General features: G+C 50.3%; 9 protein-coding genes across 9 annotated transcripts; 6 read left to right on the top strand and 3 right to left on the bottom strand.

Moving 5' to 3' along the window:
* Positions 1 to 441: 441 nt before the first annotated feature.
* LTR84_006056 (uncharacterized protein) lies at positions 442 to 1,190 on the bottom strand (the record flags this gene model as incomplete). The annotated part of the gene is made up of 2 exons (XM_064849619.1): positions 442 to 798; positions 864 to 1,190. 2 exons carry the CDS (start codon positions 1,188 to 1,190, stop codon positions 442 to 444), a joined length of 684 nt encoding a protein of 227 aa, XP_064703374.1.
* A 178-nt stretch (positions 1,191 to 1,368) lies between these two features.
* On the top strand, positions 1,369 to 4,131 carry LTR84_006055 (uncharacterized protein; the record flags this gene model as incomplete). The annotated part of the gene is made up of 1 exon (XM_064849618.1): positions 1,369 to 4,131. One exon carries the CDS (start codon positions 1,369 to 1,371, stop codon positions 4,129 to 4,131), a length of 2,763 nt encoding a protein of 920 aa, XP_064703373.1.
* A 1,067-nt stretch (positions 4,132 to 5,198) lies between these two features.
* Positions 5,199 to 9,022, top strand: LTR84_006054 (uncharacterized protein; the record flags this gene model as incomplete). The annotated part of the gene is made up of 5 exons (XM_064849617.1): positions 5,199 to 5,231; positions 5,628 to 8,584; positions 8,636 to 8,682; positions 8,736 to 8,819; positions 8,874 to 9,022. 5 exons carry the CDS (start codon positions 5,199 to 5,201, stop codon positions 9,020 to 9,022), a joined length of 3,270 nt encoding a protein of 1,089 aa, XP_064703372.1.
* Positions 9,023 to 9,526: 504 nt separating this feature from the next.
* Positions 9,527 to 10,678, bottom strand: LTR84_006053 (uncharacterized protein; the record flags this gene model as incomplete). The annotated part of the gene is made up of 1 exon (XM_064849616.1): positions 9,527 to 10,678. One exon carries the CDS (start codon positions 10,676 to 10,678, stop codon positions 9,527 to 9,529), a length of 1,152 nt encoding a protein of 383 aa, XP_064703371.1.
* Positions 10,679 to 11,402: 724 nt separating this feature from the next.
* Positions 11,403 to 14,159, top strand: LTR84_006052 (uncharacterized protein; the record flags this gene model as incomplete). The annotated part of the gene is made up of 1 exon (XM_064849615.1): positions 11,403 to 14,159. The coding sequence occupies one exon, from the start codon at positions 11,403 to 11,405 to the stop codon at positions 14,157 to 14,159; it is 2,757 nt and encodes a 918-aa protein (XP_064703370.1).
* Positions 14,160 to 15,966: 1,807 nt separating this feature from the next.
* LTR84_006051 (uncharacterized protein) lies at positions 15,967 to 16,929 on the top strand (the record flags this gene model as incomplete). Its single annotated transcript, XM_064849614.1, has 1 exon — positions 15,967 to 16,929. One exon carries the CDS (start codon positions 15,967 to 15,969, stop codon positions 16,927 to 16,929), a length of 963 nt encoding a protein of 320 aa, XP_064703369.1.
* A 996-nt stretch (positions 16,930 to 17,925) lies between these two features.
* Positions 17,926 to 21,120, top strand: LTR84_006050 (uncharacterized protein; the record flags this gene model as incomplete). Its single annotated transcript, XM_064849613.1, has 1 exon — positions 17,926 to 21,120. The coding sequence occupies one exon, from the start codon at positions 17,926 to 17,928 to the stop codon at positions 21,118 to 21,120; it is 3,195 nt and encodes a 1,064-aa protein (XP_064703368.1).
* Positions 21,121 to 21,414: 294 nt separating this feature from the next.
* Positions 21,415 to 22,769, bottom strand: LTR84_006049 (uncharacterized protein; the record flags this gene model as incomplete). Its single annotated transcript, XM_064849612.1, has 4 exons — positions 21,415 to 22,252; positions 22,303 to 22,512; positions 22,605 to 22,703; positions 22,753 to 22,769. The coding sequence occupies 4 exons, from the start codon at positions 22,767 to 22,769 to the stop codon at positions 21,415 to 21,417; spliced, it is 1,164 nt and encodes a 387-aa protein (XP_064703367.1).
* A 1,313-nt stretch (positions 22,770 to 24,082) lies between these two features.
* LTR84_006048 (uncharacterized protein) lies at positions 24,083 to 26,351 on the top strand (the record flags this gene model as incomplete). Its single annotated transcript, XM_064849611.1, has 6 exons — positions 24,083 to 24,194; positions 24,255 to 24,551; positions 24,612 to 25,087; positions 25,155 to 25,490; positions 25,547 to 25,585; positions 25,917 to 26,351. 6 exons carry the CDS (start codon positions 24,083 to 24,085, stop codon positions 26,349 to 26,351), a joined length of 1,695 nt encoding a protein of 564 aa, XP_064703366.1.
* Positions 26,352 to 26,754: the final 403 nt, after the last annotated feature.

Genomic DNA, 26,754 nt, shown 5'->3' with positions numbered 1-26,754 from the left:
AGAGATGATTTGAGGTTTGTTGGTACATTATGTTCTATCGCCTGTATTATTACATCATAGTCAACCCGGGCATGCACTTGGAACTCCTTTTTCATCAGCTTCTCGTGCTGATAGCATCATGTGCCCGCATCATATTGAGGCTGGTTTATCCTTGATGATTCGTGCAGGAGGTTTGGTATGGTTGTAAGCGCGCTATGCTCAATGGAGAGTATGAGCATGCTGCGCTCAGAGGCAGAAAGATGCGCATACAGCGTCAGCAACTCCCAGAAGTTGTGATTGGTTCGTCGCATCCGCTATTAAATCGAATGATTCGGTAAGTGCTGGTATTCATTTCGCTTGTAAATGTTTCGGTGGTCACGCAGAAAGCCGGCAGTAATGGAACCTGTGCCCGCAGACACCTCTGATGCTCGCGACGCTTTCTTGGGATACAATAACTCAATCTTAAGGTCGTTCTTGTTCCATATCTTTTCCTTCATTAGGACTTGGCTGTGTGGTATCTGCAATTGGGCGCCTGTTTCGCTTCTCCCTCCGGCGAGAAGGTTGACCGTGTTGCGACGGAATACGATTGCTTGGTAATTTCAATTTCCACTCCTCTGGTGTTTCTTGCTCCTCGGCCTGGGGCCGATTGGGATTGATTTGCCAGTCCAGCTCATCTTCATATTCTTGCGGGTTGTTCTCCTTCCATTCTTTCAAGAAAGCTAGCCCGCTATATCGATCGATTTTATATGCCTCGCCGGTTTTCTGATCTTCCCTTACTCGTCCAGGATCTCTGATCTCTAGACTGACGAAGGGCGTCAGCTAGTAGTTGGCCAAAGACGTCAGTGTTTGCTCTCCGCGGTACAGATGATCAAGTAGAAACTCACCTTGAAATCCGTGAAGTCGGGTACTACATAATGGCGTGTCTTGCGGTAATCTATTATGTATCCTCCATATTCGGTGTGCGAACCCATGGCGCCAGTTCGCGAACCACGATAAAAACCTCCCGCGACTTGTTTGGTGGTAAAGCGCAGCCGCGCATGGAGTTGGGGAGAGGGTCTGACCATCTCGGGGTGATACAGCGATGAGTCTCGATGATCTTCGAGAGATTGATTCGACGTCCGCCGTAGTGTCGAAGGTACAACGCTCGGAGTTGGTTGCTTTGACTTCCTCGACCACAGGATGAACTTGAACCTTGAAGTCCGCTTTCGCATTCCATTACTGATGATTGGGTTTGCACGTGATTAATGCACTCGGCGGAACTCCGGGCCAAAAAGTTTAGGAATTCTGTTCCCCACCTGCGATTTCGATAAAATAAATTGAAACAATCCTGGCCGTCTTAGTTGCCACGAGAAAAGTCGAATCTATAATCCGGTCTACAACCGATCGACCATGCCACGACAAGCACACGGCCGCTCGCTATACACGGCTAAACCTACTAAACCCGTGAAACGCAAAGCCAAGAATCGTGGACTAAACGCTCTAGAGATCGCGGAGGAAGAGAACCTTGATCGAGTCAAACTCCCGCAGCATCGCTTGGGAGAGGTCGATGATGATTCCGACGAGCCTAGAACAAGAGAAGACATCGATGGTCGGTCCTCAAAAAGACGGAAGGTCAACACAAATAACGAAGACGACTCCGCCGATGGGGGTTCAGACCTCGAAGGCAGCCGTTGGCATGTCGGGGTAGACGATGAAGATGAGGACAGTGACATTCTTAGCGACGATGCTTTTGGACAAAGTGATGAAGAGAAGTTTGCAGATTTCACATTTCGTGGCAGTTCAAATACAATTTCGAAACCCAAAAAGGGCGCAAGGCCTCGGGAAGTGGACTTGAACGAGAATAACGACGACGGGCAGAGTCCTGATAACGAGGAGGAAGAAGAAACCGACGATGATTTAGGTGAAGAAGCCGTCGACCTTGCCACTGCGTGGGACATGGACGATCAGGACGAGGCAGAAGACGTACAACAGCAGAATCGAAAGAGGAAGGACTTGCTACACGACGAAGAGTCTGAAATGGGAGAGGATGATTCCGAGGACGATTCTTCTGAGGATGATCAATCTGAGCAGCTCTCCGTATCTGAGGATGAGGGTGACCACTCTCGACTCCAAAATTTCGTGGAAGGACTATCCGGCATATCTGCTCCGACGGAAGTGAAAGCTGGCCTTCCTAAGAAGACTCTGCATGGTATACCGTCGCAATTCGGATTAAGTACATCCAAGCTCTCAGCTACGGACCTCTTGCAATACATCAAAGACCCTCGCCAAAGGCAGTCGCTCAAAATCCTACAAAACAATGAAGGCACAGTCAACGAGAGTTCCAGAGGCGGAATCCCTGGGAAAGTGGCCCCACCACTCGCCAAACGACAACAAGACCGTCTTGACAGATCGGCTGCCTACGACGAGACAAAGAAAGAACTGAGCAAATGGATTGAGACGGTCAAAGAAAATCGACGGGCTGAACATTTGTCTTTTCCACTGGAGGACCCTACCGCCGCAGGTGTGTTGAACAAGAAGCAGCTTTCATCGACATCCCAAACACAACCGATGACTGCGTTGGAGTCAACTATACAGGCGATTATGCAAGAGAGTGGTCTCCTTTCAACAGAGAGTACTACAGCTGATGGCCAAGTTCAAGCGTATGAGGAATTGCAGGAGAAGAAGATGCCACTTGAGGAAGTACAAGCTCGTCGCGCAGAGCTTCGCCGAACAAGAGACCTGATGTTTCGCGAGGAGATTCGAGCGCGGCGAATCAAGAAGATCAAAAGCAAAGCTTACCGCCGTGTTCATCGCAAAGAACGAGAAAAGATGAATCTTGAAGACAGAGCTCGTTTGGAAGCCGCAGGCATGATCAATTCGGATGAGGATAGAGATAAAAATGACCGCCGAAGAGCAGAAGAGCGTATGGGTGCCCGACACCGAGAGAGCAAATGGGCCAAAAGTGTCAAGGTTACTGGCAGAGCAACCTGGGACGACGAGGCGAGGCATGGTGTAAACGATCTTGCAAAGCGAGATGAAGAACTTCGAAGACGTATTGAAGGCAAGGTGGGCAATGAATCCGATGGTGACGATTCTGAACCAGACGATTCGGCAGAATTCTCCGACACGGATGATGAGAGGAATCATCTGCAAGCGAAGCTTCATGCATTGGAGGGAGAAGATCGTGATACGCCTCACTCTCGGCTGAACTCCATGGCGTTCATGCAAAAGGCTGAGGCTGCGAGGAAGGCTGCCAACGATGAAGAAATACGCAAGGCCAAGCAAGAACTGCGTAGCGAGGATTTTGAGTCATTCGACGAGTCGAGTGCAGAGAATGAAGATTCCCGGGGACGTCAAAAGTTTGGGTCGAAGGCCAATGCTGGGCAACTGATAACCCAAGGGATTGCTCAGAAAAGTGAATTTGAGGAGCGCGCATCCGATGAAGAACTCGACCAATCTGATAATCAGGACCATACAGCCACGACGAAACCCCAATCTTCATGTACAGCACAACCTAGGCCAAAGGCGGACAAGATAGAGCTGCGCACTAAGGCAACTACCTCGAAGCAACCAGAGAAGCTCAATACAGTGTCCACAAGCAACTCGAATGCCGGGGCAGTGACCAAAGGCCCCTCAGCACAGCAGAAGAGCAAAACCGTTCCCGAAGTTTCGCTAGCAGATTACACTAGTCCCTCGGGATCAGAGGCGGAAGACGACACGGTTGCTCTCGCACAAGACATTTTCGCTGGGCCAGATGAGCTTGTCCAAGAATTTGAGAAGGAGAAAAAAGAAACTGTGGTCGATGAAGGGGATCGGGTGATTGACAACACGCTACCTGGATGGGGAAGTTGGACGGGCGACGGTATCAGCAAGAAAGCACAGAAGCGGGCCAAAGGAAAGTTGTTGACGACGATCAAAGGAGTCGCAGAGGATAAACGAAGAGATACGAAACTAGAACGAGTCATCATCAACGAGAAGCGGGTTAAGAAGAACGACAAGTATCGAGCAAGCGAACTCCCTCATCCATTTGAGTCACGACAACAATACGAACGATCGCTTCGATTGCCCTTGGGCCCTGAGTGGACGACGAAGAGCACGTTCCAGGATGCCACCAAGCCACGCGTACTGATGAAACAGGGCGTTATCAGACCCATGAGCCGTCCAGTTGCATGAGCTTTGCGCAATCTGTTGCTAAGGCGAGAAGTTTAAGATTGGCGAAAAGCGGAGTGGCGTCTCTTGTGAACTCTGTTTGCTGACTAGGATCACAGCTCACGCACTTTGGAGCTAGACACGTTCGTTGATGACAGGTGTCTGGCGTTGCTTGGAGAGGGAGCATGGTGATGAGGATTAGCTAGTTACGGTGCAAGATGACGAGAACCGATGTGCTCAAAAGACAGTTATGACAAGACTTCATAAGAATATCTCTCTTCACAATAGTCCCTCGTAAATACTCCATGTGTTGTTTAGAAACCGAAATTGAACTTTCAGCCTCGCATAGCCACTAGCGCGATCGGAGACTTACCGAGACTCATGACGCGTCTTGATTGGTGACCTGGACGACATTAAGAGCGGGAGTATTTCCCGGAACAGATTATCCGAGCGGGCCGTGTAAACACACTGAAGTTCTAACCTCTGACCCTCGATCAACACTGCACTTGTGTGTTGCCCGCCTGTTCACGTCGTGTCACCCTGTCTCTCAAAATACCACACTAGCATGTGAATGCTAATCCAAAAATTGGTCGACAATATTTGCCCCTCAAACCCCATCTCTTTGAGGGTGTAAGGGTTGACCAAAGCTTGAACTAGCCCAGTTCTTCCATCTCAAAGGTGAGCGGATCGGAAGGTATGATGGACCATTGTGCTCACCATGAGACTGCATTTGCACCTGCACCTGCAGTGCCTCATTATATGGCAAACATGCAGAAGGCATGCAATGGAAACCCCTCCGTTAGGAAAGATCAAGTCACCATACCTGATCATGGCATGCCACCATCTCATTTCGCATCGCTTCTCGCTTTCCAGTGGCATTTATCAACCTCCTATTCAACCTGCAAGACCTACAGAAGTCTCATCCTCGTATCATGAGCCAAGCATTCCTCATCATACTTTTCTTAGTTTCTATCTCTAAACGCCTCCCTCGGCCCTTGATTCCTGGTCTGAACGCCTCAACCCGTGCTTCCCGTACCGAAAGCTCGAGCCCCTCTCAACAACGAACTCACTGATCATCCAGACTGCCGTGCATGTTTGTCACCGGGTCCAAAGGCTTTGTTCTGGTATGCTCCACTACTCCACCTTCTTGATTCGGTACTATGTTGTCGCGGTCAACCATCCCTTCCCTCTGCCGAGGCTGTTCCTGAATACATCATTGCCTGTTCATATACTTCGCACTGCCAGAGCGTCGAACTCAATATTGATCTCTACACTCGTTCGGTCATTCGTCCATCCTAGACCTCACCGAAACTCACCTTTGGCGGAACTCCCAGAAGCACCGAGTTCCAACGAAGAACATATCCAGAAACACTACCACTCCAAAGCCATTGCTCGCTTTTCTAGCCGTTGTTCTGTGACTCAAGACCCCTTGAGTTACCAATCAATTCCGAACACTAAGCCATTCCCTTCCCCTTAGAATGCAGAAAAGATGGACTCCGATCTTGCTGACCATAACACAGGCTTACTTTGCCGGAGCATTTCCTGCCCCTCAATTTTTCGGTCAGTCAGGGAATCCTCCAGATCCTGGTTGTGACACTCCTCACAACGTTGATCCAAATCATTCACTGACATCTATCATCCAATCTTCAGGCGCAAACGGTGCTGCTGCTTTCACTCACGGCCCTCCACAAGAGAACTCATATCCTCAAGGCAACCCTTTCCAAGGCCCTGGGTCAGATCCTGCTAATCAACCGAATCAACCTGATATCGCCTCTTCTTGGCCGGCGCAGGCCCCCTCACAATGGGGCGATTCTTCGTCTCCTCAAGGATCTAGCACTGGGCAAGCATTTGGGCCACCACTTCCCACTGAGTGGCCTTCCACACCCCCTGCTGCCCCGAATGGTGACCATGGGACCAGTCCTGGTGGCGGCCCTGGGGGTGCTCCTGGTTGGAATAATAACATGGGAGATAATAACCACGAGACGTCGGCATTCCAATGGAGCTCTGAAACTACCTTCGTCGACCCGAACCTTAGCCTTCAAACAGTGACGATGACCAATGTGCCAACGTCACAGTCCCCAACTATAACATCCGCATCTCAAAACTTTCCTGACACCACCGGATCCCTAAATCCCACCCTTGAGACAGAAGGAAATCCTGCCTCTCTGCCATTCCCTACTGGTCAACCAACAGTCTCATCTGCAACCCTGTCGCCGCTGGATAGCTCAGTTCCATTTGGCACTGCAACCGGGACTGGACCGCAAAGTACAGTAACCGAGACTATTACTTTGCCATTGACGACCTTTGAAACTGTGGTATTCACCCAGACTGTGACAAGCATACCAGTTGAGACTACTGCTGTGATTACCGCCGTCACCGTTTTCAACACGACGATAACATCTGACGGAAGTGTTATTTCCACTTCAACAGTTGGACCAGTTGTGATAACCACAACAGGGACTGCCCTAATCGAAACCACTTTGACCGCTTCCTCAACGATAACTGGAACGGTAGCCACCACATTGACAACCGATAATCTGCCAACAAACTTGCCAAGTGCTACAGCAAGCTGCGTCCTGAGTTTGGGTTGTTATGGGCAAGACATCTTTCAGCCTGTTGCGGTTGGATCACCGCCAAACAATATTGGACAACGTGGTGGTCACCCAGTCCCGCGCCTAGGGATAAATCTGGACGGAGGACCTATCGAGACAAATAAATTCTACCAAAACTTTGTTCTAGGTAGTCAAGGTTCTCCTGGTTTCGTCTTACCATACACTTTAAGATGGAGTCAGGGTAGCGGAAATGCACAAAGCTGGGGTATGGCGATCTCGCATATTGACGACAATCAGAAGTCTTTCGGTGCCCCAAATCCCAGCATTGCCGGTTCACCAAATGCTTTTTACATCAATCCACTAGGAATCGAGTCAATCATACTCTCCGCCGCAGAATTCGGTACATCTACAGTGTTGACAGCGGATTCTTTGGAGGTCTTTTCTGCCAATATCCACCTTCAACCATCTGCAGGCTCAACATCTGTCCTGACTTTACCCCTGGTTCAAGGGATGGGGTTCATCACAGGTCAATACGTTAATCTCCAACCAGCCATTCAAAGCAGTGTTTTCTTCAGAAGTATTGCTTCTGCAGCTTCACCCAAGCCGGGTGTTTTCAAGTGGAAAGTCACGCTTGAAGATGGTAAAATTTGGTTGCTATATGCGGTTGCTACCAATGGTATTTCCCCAAACCTTCAACTCATTACGAGTACCTTGCTTCAAGGAATCCCGAACTGGTATGGTGATATTCAGGTTGCCAAACTACCCGATGCAAGTTTCGAATCCATTTACGATAATGCCGTCGGGGCCTATCCAACATCTGGAACCATTGGTGGTTACGCTCATAACTCTACAGCTCAGTACAGTTTCACTTGGAACAAGGGAGGAGCCTACGCCTCGATCACAAGCCTTCTCATGTTCGCTCTACCTCATCATGTTGAATCATTCGAGTCTGACACATTGGGTAACGTCACAAACCTGGTACTTGATACACTTACGAAAGGGGTGGCTACTGCGGTGGTTGCAGATTATTGGGTACTTGAGGAGAAGAATCTTCCTACGTCCCTTTCTTTTGCACCTTGGAGACCAGATGGTGATACACAAATCACGACGACTCTTTCTCCTTCAACTATCTCTGCCATTCAGAGTGTTGCAGCCATCGAAGCTTCGCAAAACATGTCCGCACAATCAAACCTGAACAGCATGTACTATAGCGGAAAGGCACTCAGCAAATTTGCAACATTATGCTTTACAATGCACGATTTGACTGAGCAACAGGATCTTGCTAAAGCTGCCCTGTTGGAACTTGAGAGCGCCTTTGAAGTCTTTTCCAACAATCAGCAGGAATTCCCTCTGTTATATGACACTGACTGGAAGGGAATAGTATCATCCGCCAGCTATGTCACTGGGGATGCTGGTGTCGATTTCGGCAACTCGTATTATAATGACCACCATTTTCACTGGGGTTATTTCATTCACGCTGCTGCTGTCATTGGATACCTGGATCCGACATGGCTCACAGCGAACAAAGATTGGGTCAATGCCCTGGTTCGTGACGTGGCCAATCCCAGCTCTCTCGATCAATACTTTCCGGTCTTCAGATCTTTCGATTTTTTCCAAGGACATTCTTGGGCAAAAGGATTGTTCGAAAGTGGAGATGGAAAAGACGAAGAATCCTCGTCTGAAGATGCCATGTTTGCGTACGCATTGAAAATGTGGGGAAAGACAATTGGTGATGCTTCGATGGAAGCCCGTGGCAATTTGATGCTTTCCTTACTGGCTCGAAGCTTGCACAACTACTTCTTGATGGATAGCGATAATGCCAATCAACCATCGTCATTCATCAACAACAAGGTCACTGGTATTCTTTTCGAAAACAAGGCAGATCATGCTACGTACTTTGGCGCTGATTTGTCATATATCCAAGGGTAAAATGGAATCCTCCTCTACCCCAATGACCAAGTTACTGACTGATCTAGTATTCACATGATCCCGATGATGCCCTTTTCAACCATGACCAGAAGCCGTAAGTCATACCGGAGAACAGACAATTGCAAGTCCAAACTAACTTTGCTGCAGGGAAATTTGTACTAGAGGAGTGGAACCTCTTCTTCGCCGATGGTGCAGCTAGACCGGTCAACGATGTCGAAGGTGGATGGAGAGGTAAGATCTTTGTAGATTGGGGATTCATGGTATTTGAACTGACGGATGAGATAGGTCTAATAATGGCTAATCTAGCCATCATTAACCCTCAAGCAGCGTTCAACTTTTTCTCACAGCCAAACTTCAACATGGGACTGATAGATGGTGGAGCGACTCTGACATGGTATATGGCAATGAGTGCCATGCTTGGAGGGTCGACATGAGATCACGCGTAGTAAGGTAATGACTAACGACATAGGTTTTGATTTTAGCATAGCGACGGAACATAGATGCGATCGGATCGCGAACGACAGTAGAAGGGTCAAATCAACTGACTGGCAAACGGGACCAGATTATTGGCGTCAAAATGGGTCTGGTTCATCAGTCTTCTGGGTTTTGAAGGGTAGCGATATCAGTGTACGACTAGTTTTCAGGCATGCGGGTGGCATCAGGCAATCTATGGGATATGACCATTGTTCATCAATTTCCCATGAGTATATTCGACGTCCACGTCGTGGAATGTAAGAGAACCACTACCGTAAACTAACCACTTGCAGACGAGAGCAGCACGTGGAATGGAGACGAATTTAATTCATGTTTTGATCAGAGACTAGACTTTTCCGAGGCTGCTCGGGGTCATTTATATTTTGTTCTGTTTTGGGCACACGCTATCCTAGATATTTATACAGGGGGATCGAAGCAGCATCATATTACAGGCAGGCACTGGGTCAACCGAACAGTAAATCCGTCTGTCTACTGCCCTCTTTGAGTGTGGGCACCGCGGCTTTATATATCTTGTCGTGCGCACGGCCGTCCGTCCAGCTGAAGGTGATACCACGCTCAGCCTTCTCGGCTGCATGTGCCAGCGGGGTCTGCACCAGTACGGCGCGAGAGAGTCGTCGCTTCATGTATCGCCGCGTGAACCTGGCGCGGGCGTTGGGATGTCCTCCGAAACCGCTGGTGCTGCCCCTGCCGGTGCTGGCGGTGGTACTGGGACAGGGAATGCCGCTGCTGCTTCGCCATTGTGGTCCTGTAATCAGGAGCTGGGATGTGGTTCTCATGGCTGGGTCGAGTTCGATTTCGTTGGGGAATGCGCGCTTCGTTCTGGGTGAAGTGGTCGTGGTGCCGAGTGGACGGCGGGTCGGAATTTCTGGGAAAGGTACCTCCCCGGTCACCATGGCTAGGAGTTCGGCGTATTCCTTCGCTGGGAGGGGTGGGAGAACAGCCCGTGTGTTCTGCAGATACCACTTGTGCAACTTATTGGTCTTGCGGCGGGCTGAGAGCGGTTTCCCCCAGATGTTTGTCTCTGGGACGTTCGATGACAGTAGCTGCTTGACCTTGGGCGACTTATTGCGCGGCATCAGATCCTGCTCTCGCGCCTGGCTCGCGATCAAAGCCTCCATCTGATTCGGCGGTTTCCAGTGCGGCGAACGTTTTGCTTCGCGGGGCTCCGGGGCGCAATATTCAGGTGGAGGATTTCTGCCTAGGGGTAGGAGGATAGGTGAGTTGAAAGAGTGCAGGAGCTCGTAGCGTCGTCGCCCAATCCGGCCGTATGTCATGCGCAGGATCTTCTCAAAGCACTTCATGTCGCCTTGATTGGCGCGCACAAGGAGCGAGTTGAATTGTCGGCCGCGGTAGAGGAGTGCGGTCTGTTTCTGCAGTGTCAGGATCTTGCCATTGCTGAATTTGTGGGTTGCCGGGAGGACAGCGTTGAGGGTCGGGTAGCGGCGTTGTTGCCCATCATTTTTGGGGGCGTGGTGGTGGCGATGGAAGGATTGTTTAATGAAGCCGTGGATATATTTGCGGCATGGTGCCAGGGGGAGATAGCTGGCTTCGCGGAGGAGAGAGCGGTAGAGATGAATGGGGTTGGTTTGCGTCATGCCATCTCCAGAAGGAGGGGAGTTTTGTCGACGGACGTCGAGATGGGAGAAGGATGGTGAGGGTACGAAAGTAAAGAATAGAGGTCACGTGGGTGAAGTGAAGATTCAAAGTGCCAAGAAAAACGCGAAACGCGCCTTCCTTGGAAAGTGGGGAGAGCAAAGGCAAGTGCGAGGCAAGTGCAAGTGAAATGGCAAAGGTCCTAGTCCATCGCGAAGCACGACACCTCAGATCCCAGTCGTTCACCACGCAGAAACACGGTCCGTGTGAGTTTGGTGTGTGAATATTATTGAATGGGCCATCATCATTTTGTCAAACTGCATCTCGTCCGACACTGCGTCAGTGGTCGCTGCCAGTGCAGCTGAACAACTGCCTCACTCTTCCTCTTCACCTTCTCTGAAGCGCGATTCCACTCATTTCTGCCGAGCCCTCTTTCCATCCCAAGGTCAATCAGTCTAGACCCCGTCCATTGTTCCTCCAACCCGACACTCAGCATTACTTCTCTACCTTTCAGCCCTGTCCGCAGACTCATTACTGTCGCATTTCAACGGTCTTCACTCCTCCGGCGCATCTCTTCTACCGCCCCATTGTCGCTGCTCTGCGCGATAACCTCCTATCTCGCTTTGCATGCCCCCCCTAAGCCAGCCATCCCCGACCGCGCGCCATTGCGCCCGAACATGTCTTGACTAACGAACCTACATTATCTACGATACTGCGATACTAATGATGGCGTCCGGTGGCATTCAACAAGCTATGTTTCCGCAGCCACCCTCCTTTCCTCAACATGCCCACTCCAATTCTCTAAACAACTCTTTTCAGCAAGCCCCTCCTTTGGGAACCTATGAAGCTCAATCCATTCCCCCCAATATTGCTCCTACACCTCCCTTACCTCGACCTGGCTCTCAACACCAACAGCAACCACAAATGGTCTATAGTATTAATGGCGGCGCGCCTATGACTAACGGAAATCCCATGATGCAAGCTCCCAATCCGTATGCTGGATATCCGGATCAGCATGCCTATGCACAGCCCAATTTCCACAGCAATGCAGTTAAACCTCCACAAATCTACACTGCTGTTTATTCGAATGTATCGGTTTTCGAAATGGAGGTTAATGGAATCGCTGTCATGCGACGTCGTGCTGACTCATGGTTAAATGCGACCCAGATCTTGAAAGTTGCTGGTGTCGATAAGGGCAAACGGACAAAGGTTCTCGAGAAAGAAATTACCGGCGAACATGAGAAAGTTCAAGGTGGCTATGGAAAATATCAAGGCACTTGGGTTAACTATCACCGTGGTCGCGAGTTTGCCCGGCAATACGGCGTTGAGCAGTTGCTCCTCCCTCTGTTTGACTATGAAATTGCCTCTGATGGTAGCGTCGGCCTCAATCATGGCATTGAAACCCCTACTAAAGAACAGGCTATGGCTGCACAGAGAAAACGCATGTACACTGGTGATGGACGGCCACAAAGTCAATCTGCTGGAGGTACCTTTTTCAAGAATATGTCTAATACTGCCGCCAATGCCATTCATGCACTCAACCGGACTCGCCTTGACTCGCCTGGTCAGCTGGATGGACGCCGCTCAGCTGGGCCTCGGAGACAATCTCAATCCTTCTACGGGCAGGATCCCATTTACGGCCAGGGAGCAAGTCAACAGAGCATGCAAAGCATGACTTCACAAGATAGTTTCGGAACCAATGGTGGAATAATGAGCCAGAACGCAAGTTTCGCCGATTTTCCTCCTACAGACGCGCAAGAACCCCCTCGCAAACGAATCCGACCATCTCCTCAAACATCGTTCCTGGGTAACCCCTATGATGGGTCCATGGATCTTACGCTTCAAGAAGGTACCCCTACTGAGCACGCATCATTCTTTTCTCAACCAGGTCAATCTTTCCTAATGACTTCCGATATTCCTTACGGCATCGAGCCACTGCCTCCTGTGTCAGGGCCTTTAGAAGAACAGAAGAAAGAACTTTTGTTAGATCTATTCATCGATGCCTCAAGAACGGATTTTGAAGACCATCCAGCCTTTCTTCGTCTGAGTGGTGAAGAATTCGAGCTTCCTATTGACGGGTCGTGCAATACTGCGTTACATTGGGCTGCTACCCTGGCTAGAATTGCCTTGGTGAAGAAATTGATCGAAAGAGGCTTCAACATGAGGCGTGCAAACAGCGGTGGTGAGACAGCATTAATTGCGGCCTGTCAAGCGCGCAATAACCTGGATCGAAGCTCATTTCCGCAATTGCTCGAACTTCTAAGTCCCAGCATCGAAGTCCGAGATGGTCGAGGGAGAACCCTTTTACATCATATTGCCGTTTCATCTGCTATGAAGGGGAGAGCTGCTGTGGGCAAGTATTACCTCGAATCACTGCTAGAACATGTTGTTCGACAAGGCACATCGGCGCAAGCCTCAATGTCTTTCGATGGAATGACGGGAGCAAATGGCTCATCTCAACCCGAACCGATGACACTGGCCAAATTTATGAGTGAGATCGTCAATGCACAAGACAAAGCAGGTGATACCGCGTTGAATTTGGCAGCACGAACCAGCACAACCTCGATCATTGCTCAACTGGTCGAAGTCGGTGCGGATCCCAATATAGTCAACCGAGGTGGCCTCGCCCCATCAGACTTTGGAGTCGGCACTCATTCCAATGGAGAAGTGCACGATCACAGCATGATACAATTTGATCCCTCGGTCCCCACCAATAACTCTTCACAAAAATCATGTGAGGAGGCGCAAGAGGGGCTCATGATCTGTAAGATAGCACCCAGCGTGGCAGGAATGAGACTAACCTTGGCAGCAATCCGGGAAATCTTATCTCAGTCCGAAGCCGACTTTACCGCCGAGATGAAGGAGAAGAGAGAAGTTCTCGACAAAACGAATGCAGCGCTCAAAGAGTCTGGTAATTCGTTGGCGGAAGAAAGACGGCGCCTCGAAGAAGTGCGAAGTACGGTAAGAGAAAAAGAAGAACTAGAGCAAAAAATCAACAATTTGCGGCAAGCCACGTTCAAGCTACGATCAGAAATGCAATCTGGCGAAACGCCGGTGACGCTTCAAAATGATGTGCAGGTGGGAGAGGCTGATAAAGGACTCGACCTCGACGGCCAGCTTCCCTTGGTAGCACAATTATTCCCATCAGAGATGGATGACCCCAGCAACATGGCTTTGACGCAGGATCAAGCCAATTTCCTGGCCAGTCTGGAGCGAGCAGAGGTCTTGTCTGGGCGGACCCAGGTTTATCAACAACACAATCAGCAACTCGAGTCGACGGCGAAAACGCTGAAGGCGCGAAGTGGAGAATTGGAAGAACGATACAAGCAAATTGTAAGTTTATGTACCGGCGCCAGCGAGAGTCAAGTGGATGAACTGCTGGACGGACTGGTGCAAGCGGTCATCAGTGAGCAGAAGGATAACAATCTGGAGCTGGGGAAAGTACGAAATTTCCTTCGAATGGTGCAGGGATCGGGGAATTAAAGGTGCCATTGCCAACGGATTGGCATTGTGTGATCGACAAGATGGCGCGCATAATATCACGATCGGGTCTGGTTGCGGAGCATTATGGAAGTCACACGTGGAACAATTGAGATGAGATCTTCATGGTTGATGTGTTAGTGATTAGTGACTACTGAGTACTGGCCATGTCAATGTTTACGGCTAAATATGCCCTGGTCTTGGTGGACAGCTGATAAGATTGAACATGAGTTGCCAGTTATATGAAATGCCAATTCAAGTAACCCAGTTTGCTGGAGATTGCGATGAGCTATCGCTAGGTAACCTGGCACCCACCCACCTAGGTAGTCATGAACCACTGGTGGGCAAATTGCCTACCGACTGACTGGACTGTGGCCACTGGAACAAATGTGTTGCTTGCGCGTATGAAGATTGTGGTCGGGTCAGGGTCCACCAGCCTCGTTGGAAATAGATCAATGAGCCTCGTGAGATCCGCGCGGGTACAGAGAAGGTCTATGTATATGTATTCATTGTTCTCTGGATCATCTGAAGCTTTGATTGCAGAGACCACCAGGTCCAATTGTTACAATGGCTCGGCGGCAGAGTGGTTTGACAATGGCCGCTGAACCACTGACCAGGAGGTCGTTGAAACCAGGGAGGCAACCATGGCCAATGATTTTGACGCGACGACCAAACTTGGCAGGACCGAAGTTTGAGGTTTGCGACCCCTCGGCAGGGGCGGGCGACGAATGGATAAGGAGCGCCTCGGTCTGTTGGTTCGGGGTTAGAAGGCCCTAAGAGCGATAGGCGGCCAAAGGGGGGCACGGGGGGTACCTTGGATATTCGCTGGGCGGCAGCGATAGGCTTGCGCATGCCTGCTGCAGCCACACGGCTACGTGCATGTTTCCGTGTCAAAATGCTTGAAACGGGTGGCCCAGGCCCAATCACGGCGGCTGGTGACGGTTGAGGCTCCTACCCCCTGCTTCCTAAGCTTCTGGTCTCCCCACATCAAGTGTATCAGAATGGTCGGGAAAGCGTCTCCTTGTTACATTCAAGTTCTGCATTCTTTGGCACCACACTTTCAACTTCTCCTTGTACCGACGCTGAATACCCTATTTGCTAGACTCGCTCCGAGGACCCATCCTCAGCGATTCGCTGTGCCATTTTTTGTTTCCATTCCGCTCGAGCTTGAGCCAACTACCGATGCCACTTACGACTCCCTTCTCTCCATTTGGTGGTGGTATTCGTACGTCCTTTCTCTGTTCCTTCTCTTGCGTGATGTTTCAATGCAAGTCGACGATCCACTCTGGTGCTTAATCCACGGTTAGAATCGCCTCCCTCTCCTATCTGTTCTCTTGTAGTTGCTCTGCTCAGACCACCCTGGTGGTAGTCCCGCCCGGTCTATGCATCACCCTACCCACCGGCCATGGTAGGACACACACCACAGCCATGGACCCATGGACCATGTGTCAAACCTCCTTGGCCACTGGGGTTCCCATACACAAAATGTTTTATAGTAGATGCCCACTGGCCCAGCCCTTCTGTCAGTCTCAGCACTCAGACCATACTGTCCATAGCACAGGCCTTCTTTCACTCTTTCACTCTTTCATCATCTTCAACACGCCCGGGGCAGGTACCTCTCTCACCCTTCCTCTCCCTCCCTCTACACATTCATTTGGTTTCGCTGGCCGTGCCTACCACATTCCTTCTCCGAGCAGCGCTTGGTCTGTCAAACCGGTCTCGACGACCCTTTCGAACCCTCTCCCCATCTTCCAGAGCATTCAGGAAAGATTTTCATTTCCAACCGTCGCTATAAAACTCAACATCCAACATGCATTTCACGACATATATCGCACCGGCATTGCTGGTGCTGTCCGAGATGGCTTCGGCCAAAGCCATCATTCACTTGCCCAACGCCATTCGAAGGAGGGATTACTCGCACGAAGTAAAGAAGGTCGCAGATAAACTACTTCGTCGCGCCACTGTAGGCACCGACGTTAACCTTCAACCTCAAAGTTTCAATGGCCTCCTCCCATTATCCGAACCCGACTCAGCATTGAACCAATCCATCGCAACAGCATGCTTGAATTCCTTGCAGTCCGTCACTGGTGTTGAAAACGACGCCGGACTGACCGCATGTTATAACATTCTCCAGTACGATCCTAAATTGGGCGCCTTTATGGCAGATCTGCGACTTTACCAGGCATTCCAACCAAAGGGGGCCTTTGCCAACATTACCGTCAGCGATATTCAAATCGGTGTCAAGTATCCCTCATCGACCAGATTCCAGTCTGTACCCAAATCCAACGCCAAAAAGCGAGATCTTGAAGAACGTCAATCAACCTCGACCAACAGCAGTATGACCGAGATTGAACAATACCTCCTCATGGGATCCTTCTTGACCCATTTGGATATCAAGAAGCTTAACAACACCCAACTCATGTCACTGATGTTGCCCGAAATCCAGCTCAACACTGCCGAGTCTCAAAAGGCAGTATCAGCAAACATGACCTCTGGTGAGGGTGCATGGTTTGTCATTGGAGAGTTCAGTTCAGATTTCGATGAGAAACTGGTTACTCCTGCAGCAGCCAAGAATGCCATTGAAGTTGCTCTCCCTTTCATCCTCCCGGGAGTGACTCTCGGCATCTTCCCCACTGGATTGATCATCACCATGGCATGGACCGGTCTTTTCTTCCTAGCTTACGGACTGGGAACGTTTGGTCGCATCAGGTATAGAGATGCCTATCGAAAGAGAATGGCCGCTTCAGCCGGCCGAACCGGAAAAAGAATATAGAAAAGGCACCAAAAAAACAAAGAATTAAAAAAAGCCAAAGCAGGAATAAATATCAAAGTCGCAATGACAAAGCAAATCTGGGGTCCACCTTTTTTGGAAACTGTTCTTTTAACATATATTCTCCGGCTTCTTATCAGATACCCTCGTTCACAAAGCCGTGTTGTCTTTGCTGTTTTTTGAGCCTTTCCCTTCCTTTGGCCCCCAGATGGCTTGCTTGCAGTGTGGAATCGAATGAGAGTGTATATTTGTATCAATAGCGGCTTTGGACAGGAGTATCCGAAGGGAAGAAGCAGAACTCGATTGAACTGAACGAAGACAGAGAGAATTGAAGACACGTGACCAACGACGATTTTTTGAACAACCAGATTTTTTGCCTCTTCTCTCTCTCTCCTCTTTTTCGCGAGTGAACCTCTGAAAAGCTTCTCCGCTTTTTCCAACGCCCAACGCGAAACCTGATTGAGCCCATGGTGAATAAATCCTCGCCACCCCTACACTCTGAAGTTTCGACGTGATTCGCTACAATTTACTAATTGCGGTTGAGTGACTCCCACAATTGAACCTCGAAACGTTGACCTACGTGTTGATGACAGGCCTAAGATGAGTCTCGCAGTCCTTTGAGTTGTGCATCATTAGGTGGGATTCTGTCGATTTTGGAGCTACGGTCTTGTCGCGCGACTTATATTCAATTCACTGCATCCTACTATCACGTGCCCACGATTTGGCATGAACTTTTTGCTCGCTTGGTGCTTAGGTAGGAGGGACTTTACCAGGTGATATTCAAGGGTCCTGTAAGCCTCAGGTCGAGTCTGCTTGCTTCCACTTCACAGGGGACTAGGCTCGCCATCGGCAAATTTGTAGCGACAGACATTTCGCGGTGGATTCCTCCAGATTGCAAGGAAGTGAGTCTGGGGACTAACGAAGCACGGATTTTAGCACTTCCTGTCTACCTGGCCCTGCTCTATCGCAAGGATGGAACATTTATTCCCGTATCCCAAGATGGGTTCATCTTTCCTAGAGGTTCTGCATGATCCTCTTACCCGCAAGCTACTCGGCTTCGATGCTATTCACGCCGAGAAGACTCCGTTCATCAGTGGCGTCACCTCGAGATTGAAGTTTCTTCTCAACGATGCAACAAATCATCTCTCTTTTCTCAAGATCGGCTATACGGCTCTCGAGGCATTCTTGCAAGCAAATTGCACTGGTCCGCCGCTTGACTTCAACCCGGAAGAATCTATCTTCCCAGAAACATACTGGGAAGGTGGTCTCAAACCGCTCAAGGACGAGATCTTCCAGTATCTCGCTGTTGACGGTAGCGGGCCATATTCACTGACTCCACACATTGAATTGTTTTGGCTGGCCAAGGTAGTCGCTTCGAACAACACGCTGGCAGAAGCAGGCTTCAACGGTCGTCGAGCCCGTCTTAGAGTCAACTTCTGGCATCAAAAGCTCCTTTCGGAAGAATCTCCATCCCTTCGCAGTACTCTATACTCGGATGCCGAAGTCCTCGAACATCAACTCTCATCACGATTGGCATATGGCGGTGCAGCGGCAGAAGAACACTTTGTCGAGTTCCTCGTTGAACGAGCCGTCGTCAGAACTCACTACGGTGATGATCAACTCGCCAGGGTCGACCTGGCTCAAGCAGCAACCACAAGACAATTCCAATTCGCCTTGTCTGGCGCTCTGGGCAAGCGTACAAAATTCCAAAATCGTGATATCACTCAATTGGTCGTCCTCGCAAAGAGCAGAGATCACGAGCCAGAGCCTTATAGCAGTCGAAAGTCCAGTAGGGCGGAAGGCATGGATTCAAGAAAAGCCAGCGCCGTCGATTTGTCCACGCCTACAGGTTCACGTTACCCATCAAGACCGAAGAGTCCAATCCCGCCCACAAGCCCTACGCCCACCTCGACCGGGTTCCCTTTCCGCTCGGCAACGCCCACGCGGCCGCCGACTGATCATCACGAACATCTCTCTCCACTGGCCAATCCCCCTACACAGCCGGAGAACCTTCTTCTGAATGACGATACCCTCCTCGAGCGAATCCATTTCAAGCAGACATTGGCACCAGTTTCTTCCGACAACATGACTCAAGTCATATCCTCAGAATCAGGTCTTCCACCACAGCTAGCGGCGCTCGACCCAGCCAACCAGCCCATTCTATTTCCGATGGACAGCATCATCCTCCTAGCGACGGCAAGCAGTATCTCAAATACCTCACCAATTGATGGCCTCATAAGAGAAGAAACCCTTCCCTACGCCACGAGAGTCCTCGATGGTGGATCGAGTAATTGGCAAGTCTACACGCAGGCACTGCTCGTTCGAAGTCGAATCGAGGGGTACAAGTCCCGGACGATGGAGAGAGGGTTGCTCCAGCTTCAAGCCGTAGTCGATCAGGTCATCGCCGAAACATCCGAACAGACTCACCCTCCCGGATCTCAATCCGTATCTGCTCCATCGGTTACAGAACCTACCTCAAACCCTTCATCGACAACAGCAACAGCAAGTACATTCCTCCCGAAAGCACCCGCATCCGAGTCCGCGTCTGTGGCTGAGCGACTCAGGTACGTCTACCAGCTTTCGCCTCCACTGAGATGGGAACTTGAAGCCGAGCTTGCCGCGCGTTGGACACACATGGGTGGGCTCAAAACGGCGCTCGAGATCTACGAACGCCTGCAGATGCACGCTGAAGTTGCACTGTGTCTCGCCGCGACCGATCGCGAAGGCGAAGCCACCAAAATCCTGAAATCGATTCTCTTCGAAGACATGGACATTCCCGAAAACCAAGGAAATACCACCCACGATCCTCAATCTCCAACCCTCAAGCTCCGCACATCCCCACCACCCACCGACGCGCCCCGCCTGCTCTGCATCCTCGGCGACATCACAACACACGCCGCATACTACGACCTCGCATGGACCGCTTCCGGGAATCGATACGCACGGGCGCAGCGCTCCCTCGGCCGACAATACAGCAAGAAGCGCGACTTCGCGGCCGCGGCGCACGCATATACGCTTGCGCTAGGCGTTTCACAGATCGACCGCGGCAGCTGGTTCGCGCTCGGCTGCGTGCAGCTCGAGCTGGAGGCGTGGCAGGGGGCGGTGGAAAGCTTCACACGCTGCGTGCAGCTCGACGACGACGACGGCGAGTCCTGGAGTAATATGGCGGTGGCGTTGTTGAAGTTGCCGTTTGTCCCTCCGCAGGAGAAAGGGGATACTGAGGCGGTTGGCGTTCATGCTGAACAGAGGCATGACCACGACGATGAAGCCATCGAAGACGAAGATGAATCGTTCGACCCACTCACGGCAACAAAACAGCAGCAGCGCGAACGCCGACAGCAGCAGGGACCATACGCGAATGTATTCTCGGCGCTGCGTGCCCTGCGGCGGGCGGCGACCCTCAAGCGCGACGATGCCCGTGTCTGGGACAATTACCTGACGGTCGCGGCGTCGATTCCGCCCAGCGCAGGCACACCGTGGAGTGAGATCATCCAGGCCATGGGCCGGGTGATTGAGCTGCGCGGTAAACGAGACGGTGAGGGCTGTATCGATCTCGCCATCTACAAGGTACTGGTCGAATATATCACGAACGGGTACGAATATCCGGTCACCGACGAGAGCGGTGCTGGTGCTTCCGGCGATGGTGATAGTGAATCCTCTACCGAGGAAGCGGCCCAAAAAGACACCTCCATAAAACCTGCCGAGCAGCTCCAGACATCATCATCATCATCAGAAACAACCACCCCCCAACCAACGCGCCTGCCGCACCTGCCCGCCTCCCTCCTCACAATGACCGACACACTGATCCTCCCGCTCGCAACCTCGTCCCCGGACCTATACACCACGCTCTCGACGCTCTCAACCTGGCGCAACCGACCATCCCTCTCGCTGACGCAAGCCGAAACCTCGTGGCGCCTGTATCTCACGCAGACGTCGCCGGCCGAGGACTTCACGACCGTCAGCCAGCCGCAGTGGGACGGCGTCGTCGACAAGACCATTTGGCTGATGCAGCGCTATCGCCAGCTGGGGCCGCGGCAGCGCGAACGCACCGGTGGACTCGTCGAGGAGAAATGGCGCTTCAAGGCCCGCACTGCCGCGAGACGGGTCTTGGGGAGGGGGAAGGGTGTTTGGGAGGGGAGTCAGGGTTGGGAGAGGTTGAGTGTCGAGCTGGATGGGTTGAAGGGGGAGGAGTAGGGGATGGAATGAATTGTAATTCAGTGAATAATGTGCGGGTGGAGGGTTTATCGCTTGATGAATGGGGGGACGCCCTTGACATCGGATTCCGAGGTTGTTGATGTTGCATGTATGCCATTCATGGATTCCAGGAAGCAAAAGGACTTACAGCACTGTATGTCACGGCGTATCACTACCTAGGTAATACTTCGAAAAGTTCCAAGATAATTTTTATACTGCAGCGTTATGAGCGATGATGACTACCGCATATGACTAACTAAACCTCTTGCTGCTGCCATATTTCACACCAGAGATTCAACCGCGCACCTCTAGCTTCCGCTTCAACCAGCCACAAAAGCTCTCAAAGGCAACTGCTTCTCGTCCTTGGAGCCACCGGATCTGGATCTTTATCTCGTTCACGTCCTTTCGAGCGTTTTTAAACACCGAGATTTTCGCGACTAGACCTGGCTCCTCTTCATCGTCTTCGTCGTCTTCGTCGTCATCATGGTCCTTCATCTCCAGGTCCTCATCCTCGTTCTTATGTTGCTTCACGTGCTGGATTTGTTTCTTCCTCCTCGCCTTCCGACTCCAGACATCCCCAGCCTGACTCAACAGCATACCGACACGTTGTGATTGCTGGAATCTCCATCTCAGGTCTAAGTTCCCCACTTCTTCATTTATCTTCGCGGCAATCTCGTCTGCATCGCCCTGGAGCTCGAGGTCGAATTCCGTCGAGACCGGCAGGAATTTCTTCTCAACACCACTGACACCACTAATACCTCTGGCAACCGCCAGGCTGGGTCGAAGGTTCATCCAACTCCAAGCCACACACCATCGTCTCGTTTTCTGCCCCTGGATGAATTCCGATACAGCGTAATTTGTGCACCCTTGCTCCTTTAGTTTCTCAACGATGGAGGCTATGCTTGAGAGTTTGCCCAGCATGCTGCTGAACCATTGTATTCGAGATTTCATGTTCGGGGCTGTAGACTCATGTACTAGTCGAGAAACAAAGGCGACTTCTCCACCAGGTGTGATCATCTCGACTGGAGCACCTGTACAACTCGAATTCGGTGGTCGAGACTTTTGCTTTGCAGACAGTGCCATTGATGCGGCCGATTCATAGAACGGAGGGTTAGTCATAAGGAAATCGATTCTAAACCACGTTAGAACAGATTTGACTTTAAGTGGACCATAAGTTCATACCTGTCAAAACGTTCGAGCTCGCTGGAAGGAATGAGAGTTTTTCCTTCTTGATCTGTGTCAATCAATCTGATTCGCGACTGTAAATCATTTGCAGAAATATTATTCAGCGCAAATGATCGATTCTTGTCGTCAATTTCTGTTGCTAGAAAAAGCCAATTTGCACGCTGTCGGCAGCTGAGAAGAGGATAGATGCAAGACGATCCTGTGCCACTTTGTGTCGAATGTTAGCTTCACTCATTCATGAGATTGGAGGCTTCCAACCATGGGAAACGCTTAGGGCATGGGTGTTGAGGACGACATACATGTCAATCCCAATCACTCGACGATCCGAGTCACCTCCATGGCGATAGTCTGGAGCAGTGGTGTCTATCAAACGCTGAATGAAGAGGACATAGTTGAGTCTTCGAGGCAATCAGCAAGAGATAGACCTAGTCTCTCGGGCAAGCATACCGATTAGGTACCTGCATATTGTAGCATCAGAAAACTTTATATCTTCAAGGATCAAGATCATCGCCTACCGGTGGACATAACCTGTCCTCTGGTAGTTCAATGCTGAGATTGAAGTCGCGATGGAGAAGTGACTTGGTCAGTTGTCTGGGCGCAAGAGATGGCGAGTCAGACGAGCGCTGTTCAATGCAACACGGAAAGAGGGATCTTGGCCCACATACCGTACGCTTTCTGGATCAGAGAAGTCCAATTGGCGGTTCTGCTTTAACCTGATGAGATGGGAAAATCAGATGAGCCTGGAGTTCCAAACGAGGAAGATGCTGAGAGAGGGAGTTGACCCTAGACTCTCTTTTACGAAATTAGGGGCCCGCAAACCTCTTTGCAAATTGTGGGTATTGTAGTGCTAGGGTGGTGAAGTCAACTTCATATTTGTACATGTCTTCTGGCGCGGGCATGGTGTCAGTTGTAAATCCTTGTCAAGGGTGTTCAGGGAATATGGGATCGGTTGGGATACGCTCATGGGTGACCACATGGGAGAAAAATAGGCTCTGGAGTTTGTAGAGACTCTGATATTTTCTAATGCCGATTGAGGTTCCTTCCCTTGTAGTGCAGAAATCAAGGTGGAAGCCCCAATCGATTCACAATGCTGGATCGGAATCGATAACCAATGATGCGAATAGGAAAAACGAATGTCACTATGCCAAATTAGTCAAACATGCAAGGCCGCTTTTATTTGTGCACAGAATCGCCCGGATAAATACATCCAGCATTCCGGAGTTAAACTTCAAGTGCCAGCATGCCTCGTAATTATTGCTTTGCTCCCTACTATCGATCAGCAGTACCGCGATATCTATAACTCACAAAGGCTCGAACGGCACGCTATACAATATCTATGACGATGAAGTTAGAAACTCCTCGTATTCGAGCCGAATATCCTAGGGTCAAGCCTTATATTTAAGGTTGAATGAACGGTTGAGGCTTCCTATGACGCAACTTTCTGGGGGAGCAACGTGGGGATATCCATCGGGTGCCCGCTGATATCAACCATGTTCCCTTCAAAAATTAATGTTCAGGTGATCGCCGTCAGCACCGGCTATTGAACATCCAACCATATCACACAGAAACCGTGTGAATCAGTAGGAATAGCAAGGATCTCCGCCCGGGTTCTGCTCCCAAACAACTCATATCCACCATGCCGTCACAGAGGTTGAGAATGGGGTGTCAGGTCATGGATGCGCTGAATGCGCACAAATATCTTCCTAGATAGCTACCCAGATTTCCTCAGATTCTTGCAACATTGGAACCAGATGCTTTGCATGCCATACTAGTCATCATGGACAAAATCGGCAAAAATAACATCGTACACAAGCTTCAAAAGCGAAAGCTTTTGATTGCTATCAATTGCTTAGCAGGGTTGTCCATATTCTTCTTTGGCTATGACCAAGGTAAGTGGGCCACACCAAGCTTTTCGAACTCGGGGCGTAACTGATGGGATTCTCTGCCAGGAATGATGGCTGGTGTCAACAATGCCCCTGATTATTATCGTTTGATGAACTTCGGTCACACAGACCCGGAAACTGGTGCCGTCGTGGTGGACAACTCGATTCTCCAAGGCGGCATAGTGGCTGTTTACTATCTTGGAACCCTGGTGGGTGCCCTTGCGGGTGGCAGTTTTGCAGATCGCTATGGACGCATCAAGACCATTGCCCTGGGATCAGCTTGGGCCATATTCGGAGCAACATTGCAATGTTCGGCCCAGAACCATTCCTGGATGATATGTGCTCGGTTGATAAACGGCTTTGGTAAGTGAAGGGAACTTGCCGAACAGGGCATGAGAGTCGTGGCTGATAGACCTCTCACAGGAACTGGTCTCCTGAACTGTGTTGTCCCAGTTTATGCAACAGAAACAGCGGAACACACCTCTCGAGGTCAATTCGTCGCCATAGAATTCACGTTGAATATCTTCGGAGTGGTTGTTGCGTATTGGCTCGAGTACGCCTGCACCTACTACGGCAATGGCGAGTCCGAGTTCGTATGGCGATTTCCGATCGCTTTTCAGATCGCGCCATTGATCCTCTTGTTCTGCGTCTGCTGGCAGTTTCCTGAGTCACCTAGATGGCTTACCAAGGTTGGTCGTGGTGACGAAGCTCGATACATTTTGGGGAGGCTCCGTGGAGAAGAAGACGGCAGGGCTGAGGATGAGTACCAAGACATCTGTGGAATCGCTGAACTTGAGCGCGCGACGGCCAGTAGACAGCATTACTACAAGATGTTGTTCGGTATCGATTCCGGTAAATTACATACCGGTCGGAGAGTTCAACTTGTGGTCTGGCTACAGGTGAGTACAACTATCTCAGCGGAATTTTCAGCTTGAAAAAGAAAGAATCTCATATTTGAGCCGATAGATCGCCCAAGAATGGATCGGTATAGCTGGAGTAACAATCTACTCGCCCACCATCTTCAGGATTGCTGGGATCGCAAACAAGGACTCTCAATGGATTGCTGGGCTCAACACAATAACATATATGCTAGCGACGTTGGTATGTGTGTTCACTCTCGATCGAATTGGTCGGCGCTGGACCTTGTACTGGGGCTCGATCGGACAGGCGGTCACCCTGTTTCTTGCGGGAGGACTCTCAAATGTGGCCAAGCAGGGTGGAAACAATGCCACACAATCTGGTAACGCGGCTGTCGCAATGGTATTCTTGTTCACCATGATCTTTGGTGCGACCTGGTTGACGGTAAAGTCTAAAGGATATATCCAGGCGTTTCGTTCTTGCTGACTAGAACCTCACAGGTGCCGTGGCTCTATCCCGCTGAGATCTTTCCCCTGGAGGTAAGTTATTTCAAATCTCCTTACTTTCATTCCATATCCAACTCTACTCACTCATACCACCGTCCTACTTACCTCTACTCACTTTTAATTCTCTTTAACATAACTCTCCTCACTTTTGTCTCATTTTGATATAACTCTACTCACTTTCACTATAACCTTTTCTCCTCTACTCACTTTTAGCTAACATTTCTTTCAACTCTACTCACTTTCACTATAACTTTTTCTCCTCTACTCACTTTTAGCCTATATTTCTTTCAACTCTACTCACTTTCACCTTAACTTTTTTCCCCCTCTACTCACTTTTGCCCGAGTTATACTAACTATCTTATAGATAAGAGCTAAAGGAAACGCATTCGGCGTATTGGGTTGGTCAATTGGGAACGGTTGGCTTACATTGCTGTGTCCCGTCATGTTCAACGCCATTAGCGAGTATACCCTATTTATTTTCGCAGCATGCAATGTCCTGACCATACCGATGGTATGGGCGTTGTACCCGGAGTCGAACCAACGCACGCTGGAGGAGATGAATCTCCTGTTTGCATCCGACAGCATCTGGAACTGGGAGGCCGAAAGAAACTTTGCAATCTTGAAGGAAGAGAACCCAGAGCTCGTTCGAGCAGCAAGTCGAGGACAAAGTATTTCGGTCGATCCCGAGATGCAAGCGCGGCGCAGAAGCCAGGGCCTTCCAAGTTTGAGTGCAGGAGGCAGACGAGCAAGTGAGGCTGACACTGTAGTCGGCGAGAAAACCGCCGTTGACAAACCTTGAGTTTGGTAATGGTGTACTCCTGGAATTCAGATGTTGTTGGGAGTGAGATGGCGAGGAGGGGTATCGTGAATAAACCTTGAGTTTGGCAATAGTGTACTCCTAGAATTCAGAGGTTATTCAGAGTGAGTTGGGAGAAGAGGATACCGTTGACAAACAACGAGGTCGGTGATGGCGTACTCCCAGAACCAGAATAGCACTTGGGTTCACTTGAGGAAGGGCTTTGACAATGGTACAGGAAGCGGGCTTTGAACACAAGGAGTGATAGGCTATGAATATCAACACTGCCAGTGTACCTACCCAAAGGTAGGTATCTCCACAGTAAAACGTTTGTGCGGGAAGGATACAAGACAACGGGACATGGTCACATTCTATCACATTTCTGGCTATCCGACCCCTAGGCATA

The sequence above is a fragment of the Exophiala bonariae genome, assembly GCF_035927105.1.
Source record: "Exophiala bonariae strain CCFEE 5792 chromosome Unknown scaffold_23, whole genome shotgun sequence".
In the NCBI taxonomy this organism is placed as follows: Eukaryota; Fungi; Ascomycota; class Eurotiomycetes; order Chaetothyriales; family Herpotrichiellaceae; genus Exophiala; species Exophiala bonariae.
Note: the sequence above shows the minus strand (reverse complement) of the source record. Positions and strands in the feature narration are given on the sequence as shown.